This window comes from Mirounga angustirostris, unplaced genomic scaffold, assembly GCF_029215605.1.
Source record: "Mirounga angustirostris isolate CCGP_5_RB_7025 unplaced genomic scaffold, mMirAng1.0.hap1 SCAF_17, whole genome shotgun sequence".
NCBI classification, from domain to species: Eukaryota; Metazoa; Chordata; class Mammalia; order Carnivora; family Phocidae; genus Mirounga; species Mirounga angustirostris.
The window spans coordinates 44,353,637-44,375,578 of NW_026991725.1; the positions used below are offsets into that span (position 1 = coordinate 44,353,637).

Consider the following 21,942-nt stretch of genomic DNA (forward strand, 5'->3'; position numbering starts at 1 on the left):
CGAGCCGCCGAAACGGACGAGACGACCCGCCGGGCCTCCCGGGCGTCCGCCGCTCTCCGCCCCCGCGCGCTCCGATTGGCTCCAGGGCCTGGCCCGCCCCTTCCCGGGGCTGTCATTGGCCTAGGCGGAGACATGTGGGCGGGAGCCGCACCGCACTATCTGCGCTCCTATTGGTTTAGTGTTGTGACCCGCCCCTTCCCGGCGCTCTCATTGGTCAAGTGGAGACGCTGGGGGTGGTGCCGTGCCGCGGGTGACTACAACAAAGGGCGGCGGGCGCCGGGCGTCTGTGACCGAGTCTCCCGGTGCTCCTCTGAGGCCGAACCCTGGCCCCTCGCCTGCCCCGCTCCAGATGAAGTGTGAGCACTGCACGCGGAAGGTGGGCCCCGCGCACTCGGGGCCGGGAATCGGTCCGGCCCCGATGGGGCTGCTCGGGGTCATGGGGGTCGGTCCGGCCGGAGTCAGGGAGTTGGGGTCAAGGGGTCAGTCCGGCCGGGGTCGGTGCTGCTCGGGGTCAGGGGGTCAGTCCGGCTGGGGTCGGGGCTGCTCGGGGTCAGTCCTGCCAGGGTCGGGGCTGCTTGGGGTCAGGGGGTCGGTCCGGCCGGGGTCGGGGCTGCTTGGGGTCAGGGGGTCGGTCCGGCCGGGGTCGGGGCTGCTTGGGGTCAGGGGGTCGGTCCGGCTGGGGTCGGTGCTGCTCGGGGTCAGGAGGTCGGTCCGGCCGGGGTCGGTGCTGCTCGGGGTCAGGGGGTCAGTCCGGCTGGGGTCGGGGCTGCTCGGGGTCAGTCCTGCCAGGGTCGGGGCTGCTTGGGGTCAAGGGGTCGGTCCGGCCGGGGTCGGGGCTGCTTGGGGTCAGGGGGTCGGTCCGGCCGGGGTCGGGGCTGCTTGGGGTCAGGGGGTCGGTCCGGCTGGGGTCGGTGCTGCTCGGGGTCAGGGGGTCGGTCCGGCTGGGGTCGGGGCTGCTCGGGGTCAGTCCTGCCAGAGTCGGTGCTGCTAGGGGTCAGGGGGTCGGTCCGGCCGGGGTCGGGGCTGTTCGAGGTCGGGGGGTCAGGTCCGGTCGAGGTCGGAGCCGGGGGTCGGAGCTGCCTGCAGTCACCGACCTCCGGGAGCCCTGGTGCCCAGAGCGGGCGGTGCGGGCCGTGGCGCCGTCCCGGGTCCCCCGGCCCCCAGTCCCCCGTCTCCGGGATCAGCCGCTCCGGGCTCCTGTGCGTCCGCGTCATCTCGCAGACTTGGTCTCCTGTGTGACAACTGGTTGGGGTTTTACTGGGTAGAGGGCGACTGCAGGTGGTTGGTGAGCTGCGGACACTGAACCTGCCAGATGCCAGCGCTACTGCGGGTCAGGTTTCGTTTCCAGGTGCCTTGTAGTCACGTTACATTTGGGCTCATGCTTGGTCTTTCCAGTTCTCAGTGCACTTGTTTGTCCTTTCTAAATATGTTTGAAGCCAAAGGAAAAAAAAAGCAAAACAGAAAAACTAACTTTTGTTACCACGCAGGGCAGTCATAGCGAGCACGGTTCTTGATGTGGATGATTGAAACACTGATCAAACCATGTTTTTGAGGAGTTTTTATACAACTTACATGATTATGGTAACAAAACAAGAATGTAGGAAGGACAGGGCCGGTCCTCCGCTCCACCTGGGTGACCATAGTGACCGGGGTAGCCTTCCACACTTGCTTCTAGGCTGATAACGTAAAGAGCCATTCATTGTGGGGATGGGGATTTTTTGTTTGTTTTTTCCAAAAATTAGAGCATGTAAATATTCCATCACTTCCTCTTTTTTTTATTTAACATTATACGGAGATACATTTTCAAAGCATTACACATAATCCTAGTTCATCATATTCTAAATATAACAAGTATCCAGGCTGTCGGTGTTGATTTACCTGTTGGTGGAAGGCCACATTGCTGCTAGTTTTCAGTTACTGCAAGGACACGGATAGAGGAGGGTGTGCATGTGTGTCCACAAGTCCAGGTACTTTTGTTTTTGTAGAGAGGATTTCTGCACATGAGGTTAATGGGTCAGAGTGTACATACATCTTTTTAAATTGAGAGAGTCAGATTAAAAGTACTTTTTTATGTTCCTTTGCTTTTTCAAGGAATGTAGTAAGAAAACAAAAACCGAGGACCAAGAGAATGCTTCAGTTGACATACCAAGTCTGGCTCAGGAGAATGGAGAGGCAAGTAATTTCTCAGTTTTGCATTAGCCTGGAGTAAATGGCTGGGGCTGTTTTTCTCCTCTTCGAGGGCTCATGTCCCTGGCACACCACTGCTCTCAGAAGATCCTAAAGTGGTGCCCTGGGCGGGGGGGGGGGGGGGGTGTTTGCCGTGGGCATGCTGGGTGGTCATTCCTAGGCATATGACCTTTGGGACAGAAGTGCCCAAGAGCAAGTGTTCTCAGAATACACCCAGCCAAAACAAACTGTGTGAAGAACAAAGAAAAATACCATCTTCAGTCATTGATTAGAAATAGTGGTATAATATTTAAATCTCCAACTTTTTTAATGGAAAGTTTCATTCTGTAAAAGGGGAGTTTAGGTAGGTAATTTAAAAAGTCATTCAAATCTCATGATCCTGTAAGTTTGTTTTTCTAGTGGTTTCTTCTCTAACTTTGTTCTTGAGGGTTTAAATCCCTCTTAGCTAGTGGTGATGGTTTGAGTTTACTGGGTAGGGGAGGTCACTCTTCCCTTGGAAAGGACTGGTACTGACTTCACTAGTGGAGAGCTGGCAACGTGGACAGCAGCAGGTTTCGCTTTAGTCTGGTGACCCCGACACAAGGTCTGGACTGACAGGAACTGATCTAGTCCCTCTCGTACCAGCTCTGCACTCTGGCAGCTGTAGGGCTCGGCAAGCAGCAGATGAGGCAGGCACCCAGGGTTCAAAGGCAGAAGAAGCAGGGAGTGCCTGGCGCCTCCCACACCTGCCCTCTGGCCACATCACCTCGGACAGACATCTAAACCCGGGAGCCCCAGTTTCCTTATCAGTGACCTGGGGAGTTGGGTTCCTTCTCTCCCAGGGCTGTGGTTACGCAGAGATAAGGTGTGTGCACAGCCTCAGCAGGCGTCCTGCCAGCACAGTGGGCGGCACCCCCGTAGGGTGAGCAGGTCAGAGGAGGGGTGCACACAGTGGTCTGGAGGAGGGGACAGATCATATGGGGGGGCGGGTGATGGAGGCAGGTGGTTTAAGGTGGCTAGAGCAGGGGAGAATGAGGGAAAGGGCCTGGGAGATGGGGTGGTGGGGCCTGGGCAGGCCACCACAGTGGCAAAAGCAGGAAAGAGGATGCAGTGCAGGAAGCTGAGTGCAATTTGAGTTCCACAGGCACTGAGCTCTCTGTGGGATGGCGGTCTGGAGCTTGGGAAAGGAAAGAGCTCCGCTGGAGGTGAAGGTTGGAGAGGTGTTGGGGGCTGGGGGAGCTGACACTGTTTTGGGAAGTGAGGCTGATTGGAGAGAAGGCAGTGGACAGGACAGTCTTCTGCAGAACGCACACGGGGGCAGAAGGAACAGGACAGGTGGGGAGGGACCAGACCTGGCCCAGGAGAGCCTGCAGAAAGAAGGACTGTGTGGTGCCCAGCACACGGCAGGGAGGAGGTCCTGGGAACAGCGCGGAGTGTGCTCACAGACACCTCTGCAGGGACAGAGGGCCAGGATTCTCTGAGGAGCATGGCATTATCTGCTGGGCCCCAGCTCTGTGCCAGGCCCTGTGCTCCAGACCCTCGGAGTGGCAGCTCTGGACCCACCTGGGAGCTGGTTAGAAGTGCAAACTCTTGGGCCCCATTCAGACCTCCTGAAGCCAGGCTACCAGCTTCCTTGGGGAGCCATGGGCCTTGATGAGTCACCAGGGAGTACAGAGCAGACTGAGAGTGGGAATCCCCGAGGGCAACACAGAAGGGGACATAGGGAAGAGAGGCGCCGGGCCAGCTCCTGAGACACAGGAATGTAGATTTCTTCCACCATGTGACAGTGCTGTCCTGCTCCCACCCTGGATTGTCATCTGTGTGACTCCTTGGTGTCATTGTGGTGTTCTATGGCCCTCCGGCTTTGTGTTGTCTAAGGTGTCCATGTTCTGTGTTGGTCTCGTGCTATCATTCTCCCTAGAGAAGCACATGTTAGAGTCTTTATTCAAGAATCAGACCAAAACATCTTTCTTTTGTAGAAGGGGGAATTCCATAAGTTGGCTGATGCCAAGATATTTCTGAGTGACTGCCTGGCATGTGACAGCTGTGTGACTGCTGAGGAAGGGCTCCAGGTTTCCCAGCAGAATGCCAAGGACTTCTTCCGTGTTCTGAACCTTAATAAGGTAGGGCTCCTGCTTGGGGCGGGGGGGTGGGGGTGGAGGTGCGGCATGGAAGCCTCTGCTGGGCACAGCGTACATGCCTCGGCCCTGGCCCTATGTCCCTTGCTGGAGTCAACCCTCTCTAGAGCCCCCCACCCAGGGTCACGTTCCCTCACCGACATGGTAGGACTCGAGGTCCCTAGTCTGTTCCCAGAGGCAGGGCTCTGGTCTGATGGGCTTGTCAGGCTGGGGCAAGGCTGTGGTCCCTCAGCTGTCCTGCAGAGCTGTGTCCCTCAGCTTTGGACAGGTGAAAGGAAGGGCAGATGAGGCAGAGGGGCTGAAGCGCACACCTGCGTTTGCCCCTTGCTCACGGCTGCTCACAGGAAGCGCTCTCACACCCCACCCTGCCTGCAGCAGTGCAGGTGCCTCTGGGAGACCCCCCCGCCGTCTCGGTAACAGTTGGTATGCCCGAGCAAGGCAGAGTCCGTGAGGAGTGTGGGCTTCACATGGGCACCCAGCACAGAGGACAGAGCCAAGCAGTGTTGTGCGTGTTTGCCACCACCCCTGTGGCGTGTTCCTGGCACATCAGCATTTTTAGGCCACGGTTTCAGAGAGAAATACATGTCTTTCTGTTGTCAGCATTGTGTCTCTTCCCTTCCTGGTGGTCAGGTCCCCCGGGAGGTCCATGAGCGAGCGGCAGTCCCCACCTGCTCTTGCTTGTCCTCCTCTGAACAGAATGGCTTTAGCTCCCCCCACACTAACATCTTGATTCAAACTTCAGTGGGAAGTTTTACTATTAAGTAGATGTTTATAGAAACTTCTGGTAGAAATGCATACCAATCAGCATTTCAGCTACAGAAACTGGCATAAAGAATAAGGAAATGGTTATTTCAGGAAACTGGACATAGGGGAGGTTCTGGGTTGGTTGAGTCAGCTGCTCATGCAGTCACACTGCAATTTCCCTTTCTGTGCTCTGCTGCCCTTCGCCCTGGGCTCAGTCTGATCCCCTGCTGGTCACAAAGCAGCTCCCTCAGGGGAGGGGACGTTTGAGTGAGAACGGAGTGAGGCCTGGAGACCTCCCTGGCAGGGCATCAGATAAAAGGATTGGAAGCACTGAGTCTGGCTTCTGGAGCTGGGGACAGACCACCCTCTGCCCTGCGTCTTCTGTTAGTAACTGGGACTCACACCGATTCCTGCTTCCACCGATTCACACTCTCTCCCGATTCCTGCTTCCACATTTCTGTTGGGATGCATTCAGAAGCAGGAATCACGCCGCCTTTCCCACATCCAGTTGGGCCTGCATGCCCCAGCTGTGAGACCAGACCAATCCTCAGACCTGTGGTGGAAGGTTTGCCCCCAAATGCCACCGTTCGGGTTTCCACTTTACTAACTGGCTGACAACGTCTGACCCACACAGCTCTGTCATGGTAATCCTGTATCTGCCCTAGACTCCAGGTTAGAGGGTCACGGGGGAGACTTTCTAATGCCAGCATCCTCGCCCGTGCTGCTCTCCTGGGTTATTGTGTTGGCGATGAATTGTTCATATTTTTCCAGGGATTCCTTGAGCCGCCAGTATCCATTTTGGTTTCAGGATGTCGATAGCCTTGTGGTTTCATGTTTGTACGGTGTTTTTTTAAAAAGATTTTATTTATTTGTCAGAGAGAATGAGCACAAGCAGGGAGAGTGGCAGGGAGAGGGAGAAACAGGCTCCCCACCGAGCAGGGAGCCCGATGCGGGGCTCGATCCCAGGACCCTGGGATCATGACCTGAGCCAAAGGCAGACGCTTAACGACTAAGCCACCCAGGCATCCCACACAGTATTTTTTAGAACAGTTTATAGAAGGTGAGAATGATCCACTCCTTAAAAATATCCTACAATTTGGGGAGCCTGGGTGGCTCGGTCAGTTAAGCGTCTGACTCTTGGTTTCGGCTCTGGTCATGATCTTGGGGTCATGAGATCAAGCCCTGCGTTGGGCTCTGTGCTGAATGTGGAGCCTGCTTAAGTTTCTCTCTCTCTCCCTCTGCCTTTGCGCCGCCCCCCCCCCGCCGTTCTTTCTTCTTCTCTTTCTTAAAAAAACAAAACACACACACACATACATACATATATGTATACGTGTACGCAAATATATATATCCTACAGTTTGCCAGAATGACCAGGGACTGAGGCCTCTTTGGGGATAGATCTCTGGACACTGTTTCAGTGTGTATGTATTTTGTTCTAATTGAAACATATTGGTGTGTGTGTATTTTTAAATTGTTATTGGGTCATTTCAGTTATTTATGGGCCAATATTGTAATTTTTTTTTCCTTTAAAATTATCCACTTTCATTCAGGTATTCGCATTTATTGATAAGAGTATTGTTTTTAAAAATTGCGAAATCTCTTGGGATGTCACACTTTTTAATCCTAATTTTTTTTCCGTTTCCTTAATTATACTTGCTAGTGCACATATATTTTATCAGTGTTCTCATAGAGCACTTACTCGTTCTGTGTGACTGGATTTTTCATCATGGTGTCTTACTTCACTCTGTATGCACCACACGTGTGACGCTCTTCTCTTTTTCTCCCAGAAATGTGATACCTCACAGCACAAGGTGCTGGTCGTGTCCGTGTGTCCTCAGTCTCTGCCTTACTTTGCTGCCAAATTCCGCCTCAGTGTGACTGATGCATCTAGAAGACTCTGCGGCTTCCTCAAAAGTCTTGGTGAGGCACCTTGATATTGTTGTGAGTCTACAAGGCCAGCTTACAGCTGTGCTTTGTGTCTCCAGAGTTCGGCTCCCAGGGGCACAGCCTAGACCAGACTTCCACAAGCACCTCAAGAAATGTAAGAGGACCTACCTCTGACCCGCGATAGGCGGGTGTCCCTCACCCCCTTGCTGTGCAGACGGGTGTTGTGTGATGTCTGTGGCTGGCCCTCCAGGAGCAGCAGGTGATGGGGTGGCGGGGACACGTAGGAGGCTCCTGCGCTCACTGAGGAGTATGGTCTCGCCCCGGCTCCCAGGGCCCATGGAGGGCATGTGATAGAGCATCACATCTGCAAGATGACTGGCATCTGGTTTCCCAGGATGCTCTCTGAAGAGCAGAGCAGGGAGGGAGTGGGCTGTCTCCTGTGCACAAAAAAGGAAGATAGTCCCTCTCAAATATGCCCAAGAGCTCAAATGTGAATGAGCTGGAATGGTACCATCCAAAGTAGCGATGAGAAGGCTTCTGTGTCATCCACTGTTGTTGGACTGCTCAACCCCGAGCCCCCACCCCACCCCACCCTCTGTGGAGGGTCTGCCCCCCCGGGGTGTCCTCACGCACACGACCACCAGGCGGGCTCAGGAGAGGAGAACTGGAGGCATTCTTCAACATGAGCTTCAATTTTTCTGCAGTGGCTTCTTTTTTTTTTTTTTTTTTTAAAGATTTTATTCATTTATTCATGAGAGACAGAGGGAGAAAGAGAGAGAGAGGCAGAGGGAGAAGCAGACTCCCCGTGGAGCAGGGAGCCCAACACAGGGCTCCATCCCAGGACCCTGGGATTATGACCTGAGCCAAAGGCAGACGCTTAACCGACTGAGCCACCCAGGTGCCCAGTGGCTTCTTTTTTTAAGATTGATTGATTTTAGAGAGAGTGTTTGTGCAAGCACGTCAGCCGGGGGAGGGCCAGAGGGAGAGGGAATCCCAAGCAGACTCCCTACTGAGCACAGAGCCCAACACGGGGCTTGATCCCAGGACCCTGAGATCATGACCTGAGCCAAAACCAAGAGTCGAATGCTTAACCAACTGAGCCACCCAGGCACCCTGCAGTGGCTTTTAAAGACCTAAACACGTGGGGGATTACTAATAAAATAAGGTGACACTTGGAATAAACACCTGCTCCTTAGAGCACTTGGCGTCGACTGGTTTCTCCACGCACCGCCTGCTACCAAACTAGGCCACAGCTATGAGCATGGGTGTAGTCATTCCTTCATGCTCGTGATCTGAAAAAGCTTCAGGTTTTACCAAAGTTCCTAGATACTCTCTCTTCTCATAGTGAAAGGTCCTATTTGGGGAGAGAATTTTTTAAAGTAAAGAGTTGGGCATTATATGTTAGTAAAATATATCCATAGGCAAACTGACTTAAGGTGATACTTTCAAGATGATACTTAGGCATTATAATGTTTCTTTTTAAGAAAAATTATCTGGCTGCAGATTATTTAATCTACTTTGTTCAAATTATTAAAAGTATATGTTTTGTTTCAGGCTTATGTGCCAATATTAAAAAAATTTATTTTTGAAAGATAGCTAAAAAGAGGCACCTGGGTGGGATAGTCAGTTAAGCCTCCGACTCTTGATTTCGGCTCAGGTCATGATCTCAGGGTCCTGGGAGTAAGCTCCACGTCGGACTCTGTGCTCAGTGCGGAGTCTGCTTCTCCCTCTCGCTTTGCCCCTCCCCCTGCTTGCACACTCTCTCTCAAATAAATCTTTTTTTAAAAATGCTAAAAGCTTAAAAAAGAAGAAAAAAAGATAGCTAGTTACAAATCAGCATAAAAATTATGGCCATCAGAAAGGTTTGGGCTGGGGATGCCTGGGTGGCTCAGTTGGTTAGGCGTCTGCCTTTGGCCCAGGTCATGATCCCAGGGTCCTGGGATCGAGTCCCACATCAGGCTCTTTGCCCAGCAGGGAACCTGCTTCTCCCTCTCTCTCCCTCTGCTTGTGCTCTCTCTGTCAAATAAATAAAATCTTAAAAAGAAAAAAGAAAAGAAAGGTTTGGGCTGCCAGTTTATTTAAAGATACCAAGGATCATCACAGACTGAAATCTAACCACTGACTGGAAGAGAGTGCTGCTGGTATCTTGTAATCTTCCGTTAACTTTGTGGCTACTGTGAGGTGTTTACGTAAGTGTAGACGTAGAGAGGACGAGAGGAAGCAAGAGAGAAAACATACATATTTTCTTATGAAAAATGATCCACGTTTATTGTTTGAAGGAAAAGGTAAGACAGTCCTGGGCTTATGCCGTTTGTGGAGCCAAGGAGGTGAGAGGGAGGCACAGAGCTCGGGGGTGCTGTGGAGTCTGCAGACTCCAGGGGCTCCTCCGTTAGGTGATGAGAAGCTGACACGCCCTCTTTCCTGCAGGGGTGCACTATGTCTTCGATACAACAGTAGCAGCGGATTTCAGCATCCTGGAGAGTCAGAAAGAGTTCGTGCGTCGATACCAGCAGCACAGTGAGGAAGAGCCAGCGCTGCCCATGCTCACCTCCGCCTGCCCAGGTGAGCGCCCAGGGCCAGTTGCCGCGCCTCCGTGTGCCAGAGGCACCATTTCTCACGGGTCTGCGTTAGGGGCAGGAGCAGAGATGGGTGAGGTCAGAGGTCACAGGCCCAACACACTGGGCATCCTAGACCAGGAGGGAGTGGAGTGCTGGTGGGGACCCCAGCAGGTCCACCCCAGAGCCCCCCACCTCACTCAGCCCCTGCTTGGTGCACAATGGTCACCTCCGCCCCCTACCCCCCCGCATCTGGCCTGGTACTTGCTGCATCCGCATCCAGGGTCTTGAGCTCTTCAAGTCTGTTCATGTGTAGGTTTGGAGCTTCTAGAATGTTCTTCCTAGATGATGATGCACTTTCCCTCAGGAGTTCTTTATACCCAAGTATGTCAGAACTCTAACTAGTTCAGGTTCATGTCATCTCTCAGGTTCAGGGACATGAGGTGAGATTTGGTTCAAAACTAAACCTTGTCTACAATCAGCATTGTCCTCTTTGCTTCCCTACGACAGGGTAAAGAGATGAAAGCAACATCAAGGTCAGATGATCTGATCTGGCAGATAGAATCAGGGCTGTGGGCAGTCCTGTGCTGGCTCGCTGGGCATGGCTGTCTCATGCGGGGCTCCTAGGTCTCGGGGTGTGCTTGCTGCCCACACACTGAGGGATGTCTCCTGTGGGGTGTACCGCTGCAGAGCTCCTGGGTGCCTCATGCCAGGCCACTTCTCCAAGCACGTCCCCCCTTGTCCCGTCCCGTCAGTGGTGGCCCGGGGGAGGGGGTAGTCTGCAGTTCTGCAGGGAAGGGCCAGCGCCCAGGTAGGACGTGGGTGCTGTTGTCATCCCCATGCTGCTGTGAAGCCCACGGTCACTCCTCCGTTCTCGTGTCTCCATGGGAGCCAGCAGGGGCTGTCCAGGCCACAGGCCGGTGGGTCTGCCCCCGGGCAGCGTTCAGTAACAAGTTCCTGATGAGAGGTTTCCTCAGGAAAGTGCTAACCTGTCTGGTTTCAGATGCAGGGCGCCGGGGGCCCTGGGACCCTGGTTCCTCCTCCCCATCCCTGCTCAGTCCTCTGCCCCACAGGCTAGGCATCCTCCCTGGGCCCCAGCCCTTACCTCCTGCTAAACGTTGCCTGCTGTGTGGTGCCCCTGGCCAGCCCACAGCAGCTTGCCTGCAGCACAGAGATGCCATCTGCCAGAGAGCCACGTCTGGAGGTGCCAGCCTGGTACTAAGGCCAGGGTGGGCGAGGCCTTGCCAGGCCAGACTCGCAGTGCGTGGGGCCTTGGGCCCCCAAAGGCCCACTGTTTTTGGCAGTTTTTTGTTTTTAATGTTGAGAGGCAAGGGATAAGGAGAGTCCCTCCATGGTGAATGCTGTGAATTGTGTAAGACTGATGAATCACAGACCTGTACCCCTGAAACAAGTAATACATCATATGGTAATAAAAAAAACAGAGAGTTCCTCCAGGGACCGTTCTCTAGGAGCTTCTGTGGGTCACCGCAGACGTTTCCTGTGCACGCTCAGGCCTACATGCAGGTGATGGTTACGGGGTTTGAGTTTGTTCAGAAGGGATTGTCACGTCGTCTAGCACTCCTGCTGCTCTCCTGGCCAGGAGTGGTCACGGGAAGGCAGCTGGCTGTCCCTGGGGTCTGGTGCGCAGCTTCTCACTCTGCCTCTGTGCTCCCCCGTGATGCTGTGGTGTGCACACCTGTCCATGGCGTCTGCCTCTCTCCAGGCCATGCCTAGGAGGCGAAGGATGCGGGCTCTGGCTCCCGCAGGTCTGACCCCTGTTCCCCCTGGACGCCCCAGCAGTAGGGGTGAGCCCAGAGGGCACAGCGGCCTTCGGCAGCTCAGGAGATGCTCAGTACCAGGCTGCGTGCTTAGGCGTAGAGCATGTTGCTATTTCTCACCGTCACCTGGGCGTGTGAAATTCTGTCCTTGCCCTAAAAAGTGGGCAGTTGTTGGCTGTTAACTTCCAATAGGTGAGTGAAGCTGGGTGGGCTTTGTGGCTGCTGATGACAAGAACAGCTCTGCAGTGGGCACAGCCGAGTGGGGGCCAGTGCCCTGGGAAGATGCTCCTCTGAGCTTGTTCTCTTTGGGGGGATCCAGTGTACCAGTTTTCACTTCCTTCCACTCCATCCTCTCTGGTCAAGGGCTGGCAGGGGCATCTTCCAGTCTAGGGCATATGCACCTAGGGTCCTCGGGGCCCAAGGTGCCACGAATTCCCTGGGACGTCATATGAAGAGGTGTCTGGCTTTACCCCGAGTGACGGGGTCTGGGAGCTCAGAATTCCTTGTGTGTGACAGAAAGGAGAAGGAAGCCACTGTGAGGAGGTGACAGGACCGTTCTCTCCCCAGGCTGGGTCCGATACGCCGAACGGGTGCTGGGCCACCCTGTTACCCCCCACCTCTGCACCGCCAAATCTCCCCAACAGATCATGGGCTCTCTGGTAAAGGATTACTTCGCCAGACGGCAGGTAAGCTGATCACCTCCTACAGGGCAGCACATGGGCTAGGAGATGGGGGACGTTCCCACCGGGCACATCCAGGGTGGTCTTGGCCCTAGACCGAGTGGAAACACTGTCTGTCCTGGTAAGCGACGGGGGGAGGCCCTGGCCTTGCCCCCGGAGATGCTTGCAGTGAAGGAGGCCCTGTGTGGGGTCCTGGCCTATCCCCCAGACCACAGTGAGTAGGCATGTGACTCCCTTAGCCACTTCTGCCTTCACATGATGGGAAAACTCCCAGCCAGGCTCCTAAAGACCTTCCCACGTCCCTCACCTGCCCCAGGTCCCCCCTGTGGGTGGCACCCCATGTTTAGCTGGCCCCTGTGCTGTCCCTCCCCACTGCAGGTCCCCAATCAGACCCCCTGCATGCCATCCAGGGCCGCCTCAGGAACCCTGGCAGAGGCCAAGCCTGGTTCCTTCCAGAGGTCCCCGACACCCCAGTGGCGCCCATGATGTGGCCCCCTCCTGTGGTCGCTTCCCCAGTTGCCAGAGTGCCCACGGTCCTCCTCAGTCAGAGGATACATCTCTCCAGGGAACCAGTTGAGGTCTGGCCCTGGAGAAACTGGAGAACACAGCGATAATAGGGACCCCACAGACCCAAAGCCGTTTAGGAAGCCACACGCCTTTGACACCCTTGTTCACTTTGGGGGCAGAAAAATGAACTTTGGGACTTTATCCCTCGTGCTTGCCCTGCCCCCACTGTTGGGGGAATCCAGGAGTGTGCCAGTCCTCGAGGGTCACTGGTCCTGTGGGCCTGCTGAGGGACAGCCGGGCACCGTCCTCGGGCTTTGCCCCGAGTAGGGCCTTTCTGCCGAGGCCACTCGGCAACTTCCCGCTGCTGGTGTGACTGCCGATTGCAGCTCAGCCTCAGGCACCACAGGGCCTACCCGAATAGGTGTCACTTGGGAAGCTTCCAGAAAGTTGGAGGGTCAGCCAGCCCGGGTGACTGTCCAGCAGTGGCTTATCCTTAATGGTGTTTGGTCAGCGTGTGCATAGGTCTGGGGGGAGGAAGCTGGTTCAGCTCTCTGAGCTCTTCCCCGGCGTCTCAGGCTGCTGGACCTTCCGGGCTCTGGGTGGCTTGGCCCCGAGGTGGGCGATAGTGCGGCTGCGAGCGCAGGTCGCAGCTTGGTCTGCAGGAGGCTGGGCTCAGATCCACAGTGGCCTCAGCACGTGCGAAAGCACCTTGGTCGGGGTGGGGGGGGGTTGTGGGCACCAGCTTTCAGCTGCCCCTCCTCACTTCCCCACAGCCCCAAGCAGGGTTTGCTCTTTCTCCCCAGAACCTGTCCCCCGACAAGATTTTCCATGTTATTGTGGCTCCTTGCTACGATAAGAAACTGGAGGCCCTTCGAGAAGACTTTCCCACGGCTTCCCACGGCTCCCGGGGTGCTGACTGCGTACTAACCTCAGGTGAGGGGTGGGCGGGCTGGGTACGACTGGGGCCTCTGGCCGGTCGTCCTCTGAGGTCACGACAGGACCCCCGAGGGCTTGACTGCAGGGAAGTGGAGGGGGCAGCGCTCGCACAGCGTGGAGAAGTCCCATATGAGACGGAGACCCTGCCGACAGCAAACATGCACCTGGCAACACAGTGAGGTTTTCTCACTTAGAGTCAAGCTGGGGGCCCGTGGTGCTCCAGTGACTTTGCCGGCAGCCCCCGTCCAGTGTGCCTGGCGGAGGGCCTGCCGCAGGTTCTCTGTGTGCTGGGTGGAAATGATTCTCTGGTGCCCTCGAGCTGCTCAGCGGAACGCTGCCGTCAAGGCGTGGCTTTCGTCTGCTAACCCCGAGCGGCTGCACTTCAGACCCCCGCACCGCGTAGGCAGGGCGGCCAGCTCTCGGGGACAGTGACTCCTGGGCGTGGGTCCCCTGACCTGAGACTCCAGCAAGAGGACCGCTGTGGAAGGGCCCCCAGCACACAGGCCCCGGGGGAAGGGAGACAGGAAGGCATCTGCTTACCTGGTAAATGGCGGGTTTTCGTGAGAACCATAGGCAGGCCTCTATCTTGAATGCAGAATCAGTTTTACTGTTTTTCTCACATGTTGAGTCATCTTGTGTGCATGCAATGCCATGGCGGTTGATGTAAACATTCGCTTACACCGCTTACACCCTGGTGTAAAGGGAAGTAGGACAGTGGTTCTGATTCTCAGTTCATCTCTGTGCACATCACCATGCGCTATGTAAATGCAGCCACTGTGTCTTGGTGCTCTGTCCACAGGCAGCTATACCCGAAAGTTTTCTGCTTCAGAAACAAAAACACGGAGAGACTGTTGGCAAAATCCCTTGTTTCAAGGGCAGAAGGAGGAGTTGGACTCTTCTCTTACATTTTATCAGAATTTTTCACATATCAGTGTTCTGCTGCCCTCTGTAAGAGTGACAGTGCCCAAGGGCACCTTAACAGAAGCTCCTGTGCGGGAGATAATCTTGGAAGCAGCTCCGGAGGAAGCGTGATGTCCTGCCCTCCTCACTTCCATGGGCTGGGTGGGTCCTTCCATGGTGCCTCACGCCTCTTCTTTGTCTGTAGGTGAAATCGTTCAGATAATGGAGCAAAGTGACCTCGCAGTGAAAGACGCTGCCGTTGACACTCTGTAAGTGACTTTTGCAGGCAGGGGCACCTTGTCGGTGGCCTCCCTCCTTCGTGATGAGGCCGTGGGCGGCAGAGAGATGGGGGTGTGGGGGGCCCCCTGACCTGGGGTTGCCACTTGCTGTGTTGTGGCTCGGCCCCCACCACGACCCTAGGCCATCTTCCCAGCTCTCCGGTGGAACATGAGCGGGGCCCTGGTGTGCAGTGCCACCGATTGGGGGTGTGGGGAGTTGGGTTTCCGTAGGGATACTTACATGTCCGCACCCTCCACTTCTGAATTCCATGGGTCCCTGGCATTGTGTGTCTGGGCCTGCCTGAGGCTGGGTCACCTCTGGGGAAAAGCAGCTCCCTCGGGTCCCTTTGCACCAAGAACAGCAGGCCAGGGTTCTGCTGTCCTGGTAATCCTCACCGATGACCAGCATTCCCACCACATGCATGTCTTGGGCTCCGCGCAGGGCGAGCGTGGGCTGCTCGGCAGTCACAGCCCTTTTGTGGAAGGCTGCCCTGAGGTGTATAGAATTGAAGGCGCTTCAGTGCCTGTGGCCTGAGCCTGTGCTTGTTCTTTTCCCGACTGGGGCACGTGCACACGCTCTCGGTGGCCCTCAGATTCCCAGCTCTGTCCCAAGTGTCCCAGGTGTCGAGGTTTGGGGGACACACTGATGGTGCAGCAGATAAGGAGTAGCCAGCCAAGCGCACGGAGTGGGGCTTCGGCATCGGGGGCACGGATGACTGCTGTGCTGATCTTTAAAACTAACCTGAGATCCTTGCCTGAAGTCTAAATATCTGTACAGAATTTCTCTTTTCGCGGCGGATCCTACGCCCGTGGCAGTCTGACTCCTTATTGCTGTTGCTCTTCCGCCTGGCAAGGTTTGGAGGCCTGAAGGAGGAAGAGGTGAGGCGCCATGACGGAGCCAGCTCTGACGGGTACCTGGCGCACGTCTTCAGGCACGCGGCCAAGCAGCTGTTTGACGAGGACGTGGGCGAGGTCACCTACCGTACCCTGAGGTCTGCCTGTGCGGTCAGCACTGCTGTCGGGCACACTGCCCAAAGCTGGGGGCGTGCGTGCGGGTGTGAGCTGGGTGGGGGGCTGTCTCATTTATAGGGCTTGGAATGGCCAAGACCAAAAAGCCTTGTTTTCGTTCGGGTCTTTCATTTTGCTAATGCTTCAAACTTAGATTAGAAAATGATTGTCAGCCGTAGAAGAAGGACTCTAGATTAAAATCATTTTGTTGGGGCGCCTGGGGGGCTCAGTCGTTGAGCGTCTGCCTTCAGCTCAGGTCATAATCCCGGGGTCCTGGGATCAAGCCCCGAGTTGGGCTCCCTGCTCAGCGGGAAGCCCGTTTCTCCCCCTCTCTCTGCCTCTGCCCCTCCTCCTTGCTTGTGCACTCTCTCTCTCTCTGTGTCTCAATTAAAATAAAAATCTTAAAAAAAAAAAATCCAGGGGCGCCGGGGTGGCTCAGTCTGAGCGTCTGCCTTCGGCTCAGGTCATGATCCCAGGGTCCTGGGATCGAGCCCCACATCGGGCTCCCTGCTCAGCGGGGAGCCTGCTTCTCCCTCTCCCACTCCCCCTGCTTGTGTTCCCTCTCTCGCTGTGTCTCTCTCTGTCAAATAAATAAATAAAATCTTAAAAAAAAAAAAAAAAGAAAATGAAAGTCAAGGGACGCCTGGGTGGCTCAGTCGTTAAGCGTCTGCCTTCGGCTCGGGTCATGATCCCAGGGTCCCGGGATCGAGCCCCGCATCGGGCTCCCTGCTCGGCGGGGAGCCTGCTTCTCCCTCTCCCACTCCCCCTGCTTGTGTTCCCTCTCTCGCTGTGTCTCTCTCTGTCAAATAAATAAAATCTTAAAAAAAAAAAAAAATCCACTGTGTTCATCTTACAGAAACAAGGACTTCCAGGAGGTCACCCTTGAAAAGAACGGGGAGGTTCTGTTACGCTTCGCTGCTGCGTACGGCTTTCGAAACATCCAGAACGTGGTTCTGAAACTGAAGAAGGGCAGGTTCCCGTACCACTTCGTGGAGGTGCTCGCCTGCCCTGGGGGTAAGACGCGGGGTCTGGGCCACACTGCCCCCACAGACCCTGAGGAAGCAGGCCCTCGTGGGCTACCCCAGGCCTTGCTCGGTTCTGACAGCTTTGTGGGACTGTGGATGCTGCGCTGGTGGTTGTGACACAGTGGTCCCTCTCCTCCCCTTACCACATAGCAGAAGAGCTAGGTGTCCCCTTAGAACGTCCCTGGGGACAGAGTCCCAGAGAAGAGCCGCTGCTCAGGTGGCACCAGCTGAGAGCCTGATCTTGGTTCAGATGGCCCCGCCGGTAGCCAGGTTCTGTCCTGAGTGATGGATTGGGTGGGGGCGGTGGGGAAGACCAACGAGAGGCACCAGGGCAGGGTCCCACGGCAGAGGCCAGGGACTTGCTGGTAGAGTAGGTATGGGTGTCCGGGGAGAGGATGCTATGGCCTCCAGGTGGCTGTGGGGCCACCTGTGCCCTACTGAGTGGGGAAGGCCCACAAGATTCAAGCCTGCCTAAGGAGAGGAGGCATGGCCGGGGTGCTGGCGAAAACCTGCCGGCTTCAGGGGAGGGCATGTGGGGGTGTGGAGGAACTGACACAGTGAGGATGAGGAGGCAGTGGTGAGCTGGGTCTGCGGTGGAGGGGGTAGGGTGTCCAGCTCCCCTGAGCCACGGGTGGGGGCCGGGCAGACTCACCTGTGCCCTAACAGCGGGGGAGCCGGGGCCAGGGGTCTGAGGACAGGAGCAGACCTTGGGAGAGTGGGCTCCCTGGGAAAGTGAGCGGAGTCACCTGCCATGGCTGAGTGTCTTCGAGATTTGAGATCAAAAGTGCAGCTGGGTGGAGGGACGCCTGGATGGCTCAGTGGGTGAAGCGTCTGCCTTCTGCTCAGGTCATGATCCCGGGGTCCTGGGATCGAGTCCCGTGTCGGGCTCCCTGCTCAGTGGGGAGCCTCCTTCTCCCTCTGCCACTCCCCCTCGCTCATGCTTTCTCTCTCTCACTCTTTCTCTCTCAAATGAATAAATAAAATCTTTTTAAAAAGTAAAATAATGAAATCTTTTTAAAAAAAGTGCAGCTGGTGGGTACTGCCAAGGGACAAGTGGAGAGGGCCTTGGCCAGGGTAGCAGTTTGCTACAAATGCTTTTAAATCAACTTAACCGTATAAATCATGACATTATTTAATACATTTGGGAGTAAACAGCACCAGGACGTGGGAGTTGGACCCTTTATCCAGGCTGTGGTGCCCGGGCGCATGGGCTCTGGTGCGGGGTTGTGGGTCCCCGCCCCCTCCCCAGTCCCGCCCAGTTGGGGACCCACGCCCAGAGGCTTTATGAGACGCTAGTGGTGTGGCTTCCCGTTCGCAGTCTTCCTGCTCTTCTGGAAGTCCAGATCTGCGTACACAGCCAGCCATTTCTAGAGGCTGGCAGCTTACTTCACTTTTAGGTAAAAAAACGTTTCCTGGATAAGGTATGTAGGTAAGAATCGGAAGCGTAAGGGGCTGTGCGCCTGTAACCTGGGGTTCTTGAGGCCTCGGGGCCCACACGTCCAGAGTCAGCTGCACACCACTGCTGTTCCTTTCCTGCTCCAGAACCATGCCCTTTAAAGCGAACGGAGGCAAAGCATAAGGTCCCTGCTTGTCTTTCAGGGTGTTTAAACGGCAGAGGCCAAGCCCAGACCGAGGATGGGCGTGCAGACAAGGCGCTGCTGCGGCAGATGGAAGGCATCTACGCGGACGTCCCTGTGCGGCCCCCTGAGACCAGCGCCCACGTGCAGGAGCTGTACCAGGAGTGGCTGGACGGGGCCGACTCCCCCAGAGTCCAGGAGGCCCTGCACACCATGTACCAGGGCCCAGGGCTCCCTGCGGTCAGCCGAGACATCAAGTGGTAAAGGTCGACCTGGCCGGGAGGCAGGCTCCGTCAGCTGCCCGGGGAGGGAGGCGCGGCTGAGCGAGGGCATCAGACACACTGCAGGGAAACCGCTCGGCTTCTCAGCTGCTACCTTGGTTTTCAGAATTCTCTACCCCTGTTTGCTGGGGGCTCCCTCGCTGTTTGATGTGGTGCTATGTCTTCGTGACGTGTGCGACTGGAATATTTTGACATGAGAGGAGGATTGCCCCAATTTAAGTATTCTTTTATCTTAAGACTGAAAAATATCCCAAAGAACAAGAGTGAAGACAAACTATTATCTTTTAGGCCTAAAAAAAATCCAAAAAGTGTCCTGGGAAGAGCTAGGACCCCAGAAGTTCGGGTTCATGTGCCTCAGATCACGGGAGGAGATGACAGGAGGCGAGCCGCTGCAGGGCATGTGGGGCTGCAGTCCACAGTCTGCCCTAATCGGCTCTTATTTTTACCCACTTATATTTCTCCTGAAATGTTTTTGCCAGAATGTGAGTCAATTGCATCCTTCTGGAATCGGGGGCTGGTACACAAATCTGGGTTTCCAGGTTTTCTGGCCACAGTGGTCCACGTCTCTCACTGCTGGGCTGCCAGAGAGCGGCAGGCGGCAGCCCCTCCCGGGACCAGACCGCCGACCTGGGGGCCCTGTGGGTGCTGCTGCTGTAGGCCCCAGACACGCGCCTGTTCATTCAGCCACTGAGGTGGACTCACCTTGAGGCGGGGAGGCCTGGCAAGGCTGCCAGGTACCTACAGACGGAAGGACAGAGATGGGCTACCCATGTAAGCCAGGCCGTGCGATCCAGAGGCGGTCACCTCCGTCCCTCCTGGTCCTGCTGCGGTCACACCTCCCCCCAGCCTGTGCTTCTTCAGGGGCTCTCCTGCAGCCCGTGCTGCTCCTGTGAGCGCACCTTAAGGAGGAAGAGGGAAAGCAGTTGACCCACAAACAGGGCTTGCAAGCAGCCAGAAATGTACGGAATCATGGCGCTCCACGTCAGCGCGTGTCCTTGAAATGAAAAACCTCTGCCAACGGCCTGGAGTTGGATTTTCAAAGCACTTGGATTTTGTTAACACGAGTGATGATGCTCCTCTTGAACCCTCCATGCCGTAAAGCCTCCGCGGGCTCCGTTCCCCTCATCGTGTTCTGTATCGTGTCGTACCAGTGTACCTGTCTGGGGTGATAGCTGGGTATTGTGTGAAACTGTGTATTTCTTTCAGTCTGTTCATAATCGGGTTCATCCTCTACGGTAACTGATTATGGAATAAACAGTTGAAGCGTGGGTCTGTGTGTGGAGAATCCGTGAACCTGCTGCTCCTCCCAGCCAGGGGCCAGGGTGTGTCACACGGGGCGCGCCCTCCCTCACCTCGCCTCGCACTTCTCCAGCCAACAACTGGCTCAGAGCAGGAGAGCTGTCCTCCTGTGTCTCCTCAGTGGGCCTACAAAGCCACCAGCCAAGTGTGCGGTCAGTTCCTCTTGCTTCAAAAGCAGCCCCTTCCAGCTCCAGCAAAGACCTCCGGTGGCCAGAGCCTGACAGACTGGGGGTTATCCCACGGGGTGTTGGGTCTCCTCCGCAGCTCATCTTGGGTCATGGCCACCTTCGTCCTGACTCCAGCCAAACGTGCAGAGAAGAGGGGGCGGCCCCATGGCCAGGCTGGGCTGATGCCCACAGCGTGTCTGCTAGTGAGCAGTGGGTCCCAGTGTGAGGAGGAGGACAGGGTAAGCCCAAATTGACATCACACCCAGCGGCCACTCCATAGGCATGCTGTTATCAGGGCTATAGTACTCCGAGTCACCACCTAGCAGACCGGGAACGTGTCCAGCAGGTTTGCGTGCGTGTTGGTCATCGTGGCGAATAGCTCTGCCCTCCAGTGCCCTGCTCTGGACCATATCAGAGCCCAGATTTTTAATGCCATTTCCACCTGGCCTTAGAGCTTGGGCCAATTCCCGCCAGTGTAGACACCGGTCCCTCCTCTTCAGCTCTGCATGAGTGAGGAACAGAACGCCTGTTGCCTACACCATCAGTTTGATGCTGGCCGAGGATGTGGAGCGAGGGCACTGCCTGTCGCAGGCTCTCAGGTGGTGCCGCTGACGGGAGGCTGTCCTGTGGCCTCAGCTGCTGGCCCAAAGCTGAGCAGCAGACTTTGGACACTTGTCCGCAGTGGAAAGACCACTGACTCACACTGAGTCTAGGTCGGATGTGTTAGGTGAGGGAACCGAGGCCACTTGGCCAACAACATGGGCTCCCTCAGCTCGGGGGCCCAACCTTGGTACTTACGTGCACCTCCTTCCACACAGGCGTTGGCTTTGTTCCCAGCCGGCCAGAGCACTTGTCTAAAGCAAGTGAACCCCAACTCCTGTGTTCAGGGAAGCAGAGCGTATGAGGTCCTTTTGGACAGACTGGCACCTTTTTTTTTTTTTTTTTAAGATTTTATTTATTTATTTGACAGAGGCAGTGAGAGAGGGAACACAAGCAGGGGGAGTGGGAGAGGGAGAAGCAGGCTTCCCGCGGAGCAGGGAGCCCGATGTGGGGCTCGATCCCAGGACCCTGAGATCATGACCCGAGCCGAAGGCAGACGCTTAACAACTGAGCCACCCAGGCACCCCCAGACTGGCACCTTATTTTCTGAATAAGGATAAGCCAGATATTTCGAAAACGAGGAGCAAGTGCCAGGATGGAAGACTGACTTGAAAACTGAATACACATCCATGCACATCCCCGTATCGACCTGCACACGTATACGTGCACACAGATACGTATACAGGTCTACACACTTCTGTGCACTCAGATGCACACACGTACACATAAACATAGACCTAGGAGTTTGTACTGGTGTCTGCGAGAAGGGCAGGCTCCCGCCCAGCAGCTGGCAGCTTCACTCTTGGGAACCTTCCCTGAGCGGCACCGCACACAGGTGCCCAGTGGGCAAGTACAAGACATTCTTTAGGACATTTGCATTAAGAGTAAACAACCTGCAACACCTAACGAGGTTCCTTGGTGGAGAATGGTTAAGTAATTGTACATCCAAACAGTGGGATTCGAGAGGCAGTTAAAACAGATTTTTTTTTAATGCACAAATAGGGAAATACCTGCAGTATGTCACCAAGGAGGCCTCAAAATAGGCCCCTGTCATAATACGTGAGCCAGTGTGGAGAGCTAGGCTCCTCTGGGCCCTCACCTGGGCCCCAAGCGGGACATGAGCCCATTTTCACAAAGACAAGTGGAGAATGGGAATGAGGAGGACGTTGGGGCCCAGGGTCCCATAGCAGTCAGGGGCAGGATTGAAATCACATTTGTGCAGCGAGCTGGAATGAACCCCAGGGGACCAGCTCATCCAGCTCTCCTCACTGTACAGATGAGGAGGCTGATATCCCAAGAGGGCAGGGTCTTTCCAAGGTCACAAGGGAAGCAGATGCAGAGTTAGGCTCTTCTCCCTTTACTCAGAACTCTTAAATCTGCTCTAATAAAAGGAATTCAACATTTCCTGAAAGTGAC

General features: G+C 55.6%; 2 protein-coding genes across 4 annotated transcripts in view; both read left to right on the forward strand.

The window, feature by feature from the left end:
* The window catches only part of HEXD (hexosaminidase D), a 34,082-nt gene extending 29,793 nt beyond the window's left edge, over positions 1–4,289 (forward strand). Inside the window, exons 14-15 of the mRNA XM_045888212.3 lie at positions 2,092–2,172; positions 4,146–4,289. The gene's annotated coding sequence lies outside the window, so the exon portion shown is untranslated. The remainder of the gene's footprint in view (positions 1–2,091; positions 2,173–4,145) is intronic.
* Positions 218–19,728, forward strand: NARF (nuclear prelamin A recognition factor). Of its 3 annotated transcripts, XM_045888211.3 has the most exons (11): positions 218–376; positions 2,092–2,172; positions 4,146–4,289; positions 6,836–6,968; positions 9,363–9,497; positions 11,836–11,954; positions 13,259–13,388; positions 14,497–14,560; positions 15,424–15,561; positions 16,434–16,591; positions 18,202–19,728. In XM_045888211.3, the coding sequence occupies exons 1-11, from the start codon at positions 350–352 to the stop codon at positions 18,441–18,443; spliced, it is 1,371 nt and encodes a 456-aa protein (XP_045744167.1). In that variant the 5' UTR covers positions 218–349; the 3' UTR covers positions 18,444–19,728. The 3 variants fall into 3 exon arrangements, with proteins under 3 accessions (XP_045744167.1, XP_064438503.1, XP_064438504.1); XM_064582433.1 differs by lacking the exon at positions 15,424–15,561; XM_064582434.1 differs by lacking the exon at positions 4,146–4,289.
* Positions 19,729–21,942: the final 2,214 nt, after the last annotated feature.